The sequence below is a fragment of the Pezoporus flaviventris genome, unplaced genomic scaffold (genome assembly GCF_033815535.1).
Source record: "Pezoporus flaviventris isolate CSIRO_AGI_PZ_B2104156 unplaced genomic scaffold, CSIRO_AGI_Pfla_v1 ptg000075l, whole genome shotgun sequence".
NCBI classification, from domain to species: Eukaryota; Metazoa; Chordata; class Aves; order Psittaciformes; family Psittacidae; genus Pezoporus; species Pezoporus flaviventris.
The window spans coordinates 17,269-25,915 of NW_026892623.1; the positions used below are offsets into that span (position 1 = coordinate 17,269).

The 8,647-nt window shown below is 57.6% G+C and overlaps 1 protein-coding gene across 1 annotated transcript; it reads right to left on the bottom strand.

Moving 5' to 3' along the window:
• Positions 1–6,259: 6,259 nt before the first annotated feature.
• LOC133279397 (uncharacterized) lies at positions 6,260–7,325 on the bottom strand. Its single transcript, XM_061473068.1, has 5 exons — positions 7,072–7,325; positions 6,879–6,980; positions 6,638–6,740; positions 6,482–6,541; positions 6,260–6,408 (listed from the first exon to the last, which is right to left on the bottom strand). The coding sequence occupies exons 1-5, from the start codon at positions 7,297–7,299 to the stop codon at positions 6,260–6,262; spliced, it is 642 nt and encodes a 213-aa protein (XP_061329052.1). The 5' UTR covers positions 7,300–7,325.
• Between the last annotated feature and the right edge of the window lie 1,322 nt (positions 7,326–8,647).

An 8,647-nucleotide genomic window follows, 5' to 3' on the forward strand; every position in this document is an offset into this window, starting at 1 on the left:
CCTCCCCCCCTCTTTATACCCCGGATGGGAGAGGGGAGGATAAAGGGGGGTATGGGGGGGCTGTCTATCCGAAGCCTTATTGACACCGATGTAAATAGCGCGGGGGGGGGGGGGGGGGGGGGGGAGGGGAAAGGGGAGGGGTCACCTTAAGAATGTATAAAAAGGAAACTTAACCAATAAATAAAGATTTCACAGGAAATCGAGGCCCCCTCTCCCCCACGTGTTTCGGCCTTTCCCCATCCCCGTTCCGCGATGCTCTCCGCACTTCCGGGTTTGTTCTCTCTGTTGCCTAGCAACGGGGTCTCCGCGTACCGCTTCCTGCGCGTTGCCAGGCTACGGCCCATGGGGCTGAATATGGGGCCTTTCCTCGCCCCTCCCCCTCATTTGTCCCCTCTTCCCCTCCCCCACCGCATACCCATTTTCTCCCCTCCCCCCCTTAGGCCCCCCATTCCCCCTCCCCCTTTTTCCCACCCCCATTCCCCACATTCCTGCCATTTCTCCCCCTCTCTCTCCATCCCTCCCCATTTCTCATCCCACCATCGTTACCCCCCCCTTATTTACATGCAATTAGCGTAGGACCTGCTTTATCCACACGCACTTCATGTAGGGCTGACCTTATTTACACGTTACTTCCTTATTTACATGTTATTAATGTGGGGCCTACTTAATTTGTGTCCTTTTAGTCCAGCATGCTCAGCGCTTCCAGCAGCCCCCGCCCTTCTCCCTACGGCCTGAAAGGGGCGTGGCCAAAGGGGTGAGGCCACGCCCCCCCCCCCCGCCCCTCCCTCTATCTCCCCGTCTTTGCTCACCTGGGCCTGCAGGGGGCGCAGCTGCGCCTGGAGCTTCCCATTGGATGCGGCCAGAGGCCGGAGCTGGATCCAGCGACGGGACTGGAAGGGATGGAGGGGGGGACACAAGGAAATGAGGGACCCCAAAGCCATGGGAGGGACCCAAATACCCCCCAAGACCCCCAAACACCTTAAATATCGCCCCATATTTCCCCACAAGCCTCTCCCTTAACCCCAAACCCATCCACAACCCCCAGATCCCCCTCCCAGCACCCCCAAAATTCCCCCTAAAGCCCCAAACTCCCCCATGTCATCCCCTATAAACCCAAAATACCCCCACAGGACCCCCACATATCCCTCATCCCTCCCAAAAATCGGCGCTGGGACCCTTTAGGGACCCCAACCCCTCCCCATAACCATCAAATTCCACTTCCCAGACCCCCCCAAGCCCATCAGGACCCCCCCAAATCCCCACATTCCCCCGTTGGCACCCACCAGCCGCTGCTTCCCCTCCTGCAGCTGCCTCCTCAGTGGCCCCAGGGCAGTTTCTGGGGAGTCCATGGGGCTGCCCCGTAGCTCTGGGCCCTGCTGGATCTGGGCCCCCCGAGCCCCTGAGAGCCCCGTGGCCTCCAGCATCAACCTGGTGGCAAGGGGGGCCCCAAAGCCAAATGTTGAGGGGAGTTTTGGGGGCCAAAAGGGGTCCAGATCCCATTTTGGGGACCCCAAAAGGGCTGCAGGGACTATGGAGGGGTTGGGGGCACCCCAAAAGGTCCCAGCACTGGGTTTAGGGAGAGGGGAGGGGGGCTTTAAGGACCCCTATGAGCCCAGCACCCACTTCAGAAGAAAACCCAGGGGGGTTTAAAGTATAGAGGGGGTCCCTAAAGGGTTCTGGGGTTCAGGAGTGGGGAGGAAAATATCATGGGGGAGGGCCCAGGGCAGTTTTGGGTTGCAGGGGGGGAAACCAGGCTGCAGGATGCATTCGGGGGGGGTCCTTGAGAGGGTTTTGGGTGCATGGGGGAATCCATAGGGTGGTTTTGGGGTGCATAGTGGGTGCTTTTGGGGTGCAAGGGGTTGTTTTGGGGTGCAGTGGGGGTAGATTTGGGATGCAGAGGTGTGTTTTGGGGTGCAGGGGGGCGGCTTTGGGGTGCCGTGGGGCTTCTGGGATGCATGGGGGTGGTTTTAGGGTGCAGGGGTTGTGTTTTGGGGTGCAGGGGGCATGGTTTTGGTGTGCAGGGGGGCATTCTGGGATGCAGGGGGTTGTTTTGAGGTGCAGGGGGGATGGTTTTGGAGTGCAGAGTGGGTGTTTTTGGCTGCAGGGGGGATGGTTTTGGGGTGCAGGGGGGTGTTTTGGTCCCTGGGGGACCCCCCAAACCCCCATAGAGGCCCCCAAAACCCTCTAACGCTCCCCACCCGGTCCCCCAAACCTGAGGGGGTTGGGGGAGGCCGGGGAGGATCATGAGAGGGAACTGGGGGTTCCTGGGGATCCAAATGGGATTTGGAGGGGTCCTAAAGGAATTTGGGCTCCTGTGCATGGATCTGGGAGAAGAAAAGGGGTTGGGGGGGGGTCACAAGGGGGAATTGGGGGGTGCTGGGGGGTTGTTGGGATCCCAATGGAATTTTGGGGGTGTTATAACAAGCAAAGGGGTTTGGGGGGTCCTGAGGGGTTTTGGAGGCTCCCCGATGAGCTTGGGTGTCCCCCCCCCACTTTGGGGTGCAGCAGATACCTCAGCAGGTCCCTTTTGATCTTCTTCACATTCCTATAGGAACACCCCCCCCCCCGCCATGTATTTTAGGGACCGATCCGAGGTTTGGGGTCCCTCCAGATGTTGCAGTTCCTCCCCCCCCCATGTTGGGGTGCCCCCCTCACCGCGGGTGCCGCACGTGGCCCATGATGTACTCCCGGATGGGGGCACAGGGCCCCGTGCACAGCCTGGAGGTGGGGGGGAGACAAAGAGAGGGGGTCAGGAGCACCCCAACCCCCCCAGGACCCCAAAAGCCCCCACTGGGGGTCCCGAGGGCTCCAACCTGCGCAGGTCGGGATCGGAGGGGAGCTCCAGCTCCGCCATGATGGGCGAAATTGGCGCGCTGGGACCGCCGCGCGGCACGACGGGAGTTGTAGTCCAAGCCGGGCGGCACCTTAATGGTGCCGTATGGATGTCGCAGTGCATCATGGGAGTTGTAGTCCAGGCTGGGCGACGCCATGACGGGGCTCGCTGGGTGCCGCGTGGCATGATGGGAGTTGTAGTCCCCTCCTGGCCGGAGCCATAACGGCTCTCCATGAACATCCTTTTCCAGAGAGTTCCCCGCATGCGGACAGAACTGTGGGGGTGGTCTCTGGGGGTCGTTTGCTTCCTCCAACGATCTTCATCACTGCTGGCAGCCCTTGAAGCACGCGCAGTAGATGCTCACACCAGCTTAATTGGTTCGTTAGCACCAGAGACGGAGCAATCCTCCCATCCTCCCACTGCTCAGGTGGTTTAACTGCAGCCCATCCTGGGCTCCTGCGGTTCCAGATACTCCTTATCCTGTGTCCTGTTCTTCTGGACTGTTTTTCTTAAACTGTGTCACAGCTGTAAGGATTTCTCTTGTGAGAATTCTCAGTGTGTTCTCCAGCTGCACTCTATGGGATCTTTTTCTCTCTGTGTCACGCACCTCAGTAATTTTCCATTGCTACTGGTACAAAACCATCAAACTTAACATTACTTAAAAGTGATTCTAAAGATTTCTATATTCCATTTTGTGCCCCCCCTTTGTCTCAGTTTGGGGGTGTTTTTTGGATGTTTTGGGCGGTTTTGGAGCTGTTTTGTCTTCTGAACCTGTATCCTAGGAGAAGAAGGATGTTTGTTTTGGGGTGTTTTAGTGTGTTTTTGGGGTGTTTATGGTATGTTTTGGGCCTCTGACCGTGTATCCCGTAGGAGAATCAAGAGAAGGTGGTGTTGGGGTTTTTTGGGGTGCTTTTGAGATGGTTTTGTGGTGTTTTGGTGGTGGTTTGGGGCTGTTTTGGAGCCATTTGGGGTCTGTTTTGGGGGTCTGACCCTGTATCCCATCGGAGGAGCTGTGATCCCCCCCCAAGGCCAATAACATTCCATAGGGAACACAGTCATTCCATAGGGAATGCGCCATTCCATAGGGAGAAGCTGCAGTTCCATAAGGGACACTGAGGATCTTGTGTCTTCTCTGGCACCGTTGACAAAGAGGAGCTGTGACCCTCATTGGAATGTCGGGATTCCATAGGGAATGCTGTGATTCCATATGGGGACGCTGCGGTTCCATAAGGGACACTAAGCATCTTGGATCTTCTCTGGTACTGTGGACAAATAGGAGCTGTGACCCCCACATAGCACACAGGCTCCCCCCCCCCTTGGACACTGGGATTCCATAGGGAGCACTGTGATTCCATAAGGGACACTTGACATCTCCAGTTCCTGGAGTGGATGGAGCCACAGGAGATTCTTTGTGGGACTCGTATAGGGGATGCTGTGTCCTCCTATGGACCACCATATGGGGCTGAAGGGGTCTGTATGGGACCAAGGATATCCGCATGGGGTTAGGAGCATCCTTACGGAGTTAAGAACGCCCATATAGGACATGGGGCTTCCACACGGGACCACCCGCATCCATCTAGGGCTGAGGGCCTCTATATGGGGCTGAGGGACTCTATATGGTCCTACGAGCAGCAACCATATACAACATGGGACCAGCAGCATCCGTATCAGACCAGGGGCCTCCATATGAGACCACAAGCATCCATATGGGATTGAGGGCCTCTATATGAGGCTAGGAGCATCCATATGGGGCTAGGAGTATCCATATACAACATGGGACCTCCATATGGGACCACAAGCATCCATCCATCTAGGGCTTAGGGCTGAGGAACTCCATATGTAGCTATGGGCCTCTATATGAGCATATAGGAGCAAGGGCCTCCGTATGGGACTATGAACTTCATATGTGACATGGGGCCTCCAGATGGGACCACGAGCATCTGCGTTGGGTTGAGGGCTTCCACATGGGGCCATGAGCTTCCATATGGGGCCATGGGTTTCCATATATGACATGGGGCCTCTGTATGGGATCAAATGCAACTCTGTGGGACCATATATGCATCCATATGGCACTGAGCACCTTCCCTATAGGGCAGAGGGCTATAAGGGGGTAGAGTATCTCTATGGGGCTGAGGACCAGCTCTTATGGGGCCACAAACCTCTACAGGGGACTGAGAATATCCATCTCTATGGGGCTGGGGGCTTCCCTATGGGATTCAGGCGTTCCCTATAGGCTGAGCTTTCGCTAGGGGGTTCAAGCTTTCTCTATGGGGCTGAGGTCTTCTATAGGGCTGAGGCTTCCTTATAGGTCTCCCGCCCACCCCCATACATCTACTTTGTCTCCCCCATATCCCTGGGGAGGGGGTGGGTGGAATGGGACAATAGCATTCAAGGCAGTAAGGGGTTGCAGGAGCCCCTCCCAGCCCCTCATTTTGAGGCCAAATCCTTAATAATCATAATAATATGCCAATTAATAATTAGGCTCTTCCAGCACTTTCTCCCCCTAAATTATTTCCTAGTGGAAATCAATGGGTTTAACCCCCCCCTTCCCCTCCCCCCCTTTATAAATCACTATATTTGTATAAATGGTGCCTTTCCAACCCCAAGTCTTACCTTATTCCACCCATTTTCTCCACGGGGGGGGAGGGGGAGGGGCCTCACTGTGACCCCCCATTGCCCTCCCCAAAATAATCCCCCCCTCATTGTGCCTATTATTTTATATGTCCCCATGATCTTATTTAATTATCCCGCCCCCCGTTGTGATACTGATAGGAATAAAACTGCTGTCCCCCCCTTCCCCACAGTGGTTTGTTCCATAACGGAGGGGTAGAAAAGCGGGGTCGCAACCATTTTGAGGGGCTGGGGGGGTCCAAGCTATTTTGGGTGTTGGGGTCTGCCCCATTTTGGGGTGCTGGGATCCCATTTTGGGGGTGTGTCCCCCATTTTGGGTAGGGTTGGTGACCTCCCTCCTTTTGTGCCCGATGAGACCACCCACAGGAGGGGCGTGGCCAAGCCGGATGGGGCCGGCTCTGATTGTCTGGGCCCGCTTGGGGGCGTGGCTTTGTCCAGTGGGCGGTACCAAGAGGCGGAGCAAGGAGGACTGCCCCGGGGTACCCGGGTGCCCTCAATGGAAGCTGGGGGGGGGGAGACTGCAGTGCTGCTGAGTGACTTTTAGCGCTATAATGGACCAAATTCCCTTGGGAACACCGTTTCCTTCCACAGCGGCACCCCTTTTGCTGATCCATGGAAGCAGGGAAGCCCAGAAGGAATCACTGCAACTTCATTGCGGGATAACGGGGAGTCATGTTTGGAGTGCGTGCTGCCTGGATGCTATCGGAGATGGAGGGGAGGGAATGGGACAGCGGAGGCGATGCCCTTTGGTCTCCGGAGCCCCTTGGTCCAGGTTTGTCTCCGCCATCCTTTCCCCTAAACGATAACTGCGCATCCGCAGCAGGAGAGCACCCGCAGGCAGTATCCCAGGCTCCGCCGCTCCGGTGCTTTCCTGAGGATGAGCAGGGTCTGTGCTGTCAGGGAACGGAGGCCGGGATCATCCTCATCCAGCAGCGCTTCCAGGGCTGTGATCCAAAGAGACCGGGATGAGCCCCTCCGTAGCCCCCAGCATCCCCCCAGCCCCTGCTCCCTCCTCACCTCTGGAGATCTGCTCCAGCTTCCCTGGGCTTTTCCCTCTTAGGGGCCGTGCAGCCAATCCTGGGCACAAAGGGATCCATTGGGATCCGTCAGCATCCATCGGGATCCATCAGGGATGCAGCAGTGGGAACCAGGTTGGGGACCGCAGGGACTCACCAATGAACCTGACGGCTGCCTCTTGCAAGGGGACCTGAGCATCCTGCAGGTACCGCAGGCTCTGGTCCAGGTATCCCTTAGCCCTCTTCCTGCTCCGCTCCAGCTGCAGAAGGAATGGGATGCTATGGAAGGCCCCCATTGGCCGGAGCAGTCCCAACGCTCCCTTTCCCATCCACATGTGGAATGAGCAGAGCGGTCCAAGGGGTTCCAAGGGGAATAGGGACGGATGCAGGACCCATACCAAGCACTCTGCAACCCTCCACGTCTGCCTCGTCTCCAATAGGCGCCGAAGCTCTTCCCATCCCAGGAGCGTCGCCGCAGCAAGGAGAGCTTCCCAGGAAGCCTGCACAGGATGGGATGGGAGATGGCACCTTGGGGATGATCCCACCCTCGGGAATGTGGGATACCCGAGGTGGGGGGAAGGGTGTTTGTACCTCGGCCACGCTGCAGCTTTGGTCGCTCATGCGGAAGAAGAGCGGGAGCAGCAGATCCCAGATTTTGCTCCTCATCCTCCTCCTGTCACCGCCAAGCACCGACTGCAGCAGGACCCGGAACAGGCGGATGGAGAGCTCGCGGAGCCGGCTGCATCCCTGAAGGGAAGGAGGAAAAGGGGGCACTTGGGCAGATCCTGATGGGATGTGAAGCCCTGGAGCCATCCCCATGCGAGCTCCAAATCACCGCAGGGGTCCCACGCAGCCCTTACTCCATCAAAGAGGGGCCAGAGGTCCTGCACCAGCCCCACGGCAATGGGGCTGGCCTCCTCACTCGGGAGGCGACCCATCACGTTCCGTAGGATCATCAGGGCCTTTATCCTGAGCTCGTCCTCAGCGTCCCAGAGCCAGCGCACCATGTGGGGCAGCAGTCGCTGCAGTTTCCTTGCCTGCAGGAAGAGGTGGGGGCTCCTTCTGGGGAAGCCTTGACCCAAGGCTATGGTCACCAAGGTCATGGCCAAGAGGGGTCCCTATGGCCATGCCCTGCCCCATGGCCAAGAGGGCTCCCCATGAACCATGGCCAAAGGGTTCCCTATGCCCATGCCTTTCCCCTTGGCCAAGAGGGCTCCCCATGAGCCATGGTCAAGAGGGCCCCCCATGCCCATGCCCTGCCCCATAGCCAAGAGGGCTCTCCATGGTTGTGTCCTGCCCCATGGCCATGACCCGCTCACCAAGACACGTTTCTTTGAGAGCTCCAATAGTCTTTCCAGCAGCACGGCCGCTGTCACCAGGTTCTGGGGGTCCTCAGCTCCCTCAGCACCACCAGCACCGGAGGCCATGGTCTAAGGCAAACACAGGCATTGAGACCCCACCGAGCCTGCAGGGCTCATGGGATTCATCAGGGCCCTTTGGGACTCACAACCAAGTTGGGGATGGAGGTTTCCCGGGTGTCCTGGAGCATCCCCAGCAGCTGTTGTAGGGCCTCTGAAGTCTTGGATATGGTCAGGAACATCTCCCAGATGTCCGCGTCAGCGCTGGAAGGCAGAGCACTGAGTCAGCGTGGTCTGTGCATCCCATGGGATGCCCTATGGGGGTTAGTGGTGGTGCTCCCCATGGGGTGGGATGCAGGGACCCGCTCCTCAGGGATGTCATAGCATCATGGAAAGGGCCTCAAGTTCATCCAATTAAAACTCCAATGCCATGGGGTGGGATGGGGGGACCTGCTCCTCAGGGGTATCATAGCATCATGGAAAGGGCCTTAAGATCTTCCAGTTCCAGACCCTACGCCATGGGTCTGGATGGACGGACCTGATCCTCAGCATCGTGGAAAGGACCTTAAGATCCTCCAATTCCAGCCCCAACGCTATGGGGTGGGATGCAGACACCTGCTCTTCAGCATCATAGAAAGGGCCTTAAGATCATCCATTGCCATGGGTCCTTGGGCCTGGTGGCCATAAGGACCAAGCCCTCAAGGCTGGTACCTGTATCTCAAGGGCACGTTGAGGACCATGCTGATCGTCAATGCCCTCGGGTGCTTGATGGCCATCAGGGTGAGGAGCATGTCCATCCTGTCCCACGT

What these genes read in the sequence shown, in the direction of transcription:
- LOC133279397 (XM_061473068.1), bottom strand. Translation starts at nt 7,299, where the DNA reads ATGGGGATGGCTCCAGGGCTTCACATCCCATCAGGATCTGCCCAAGTG. An exon ending in AAAGCTGCAGCGTGGCCGAG is followed by an intron (nt 6,981 to 7,071) that starts GTACAAACACCC and finishes CATCCTGTGCAG; the next exon opens with GCTTCCTGGGAAGCTCTCCT. An exon ending in GGAGGGTTGCAGAGTGCTTG is followed by an intron (nt 6,741 to 6,878) that starts GTATGGGTCCTG and finishes TTCCTTCTGCAG; the next exon opens with CTGGAGCGGAGCAGGAAGAG.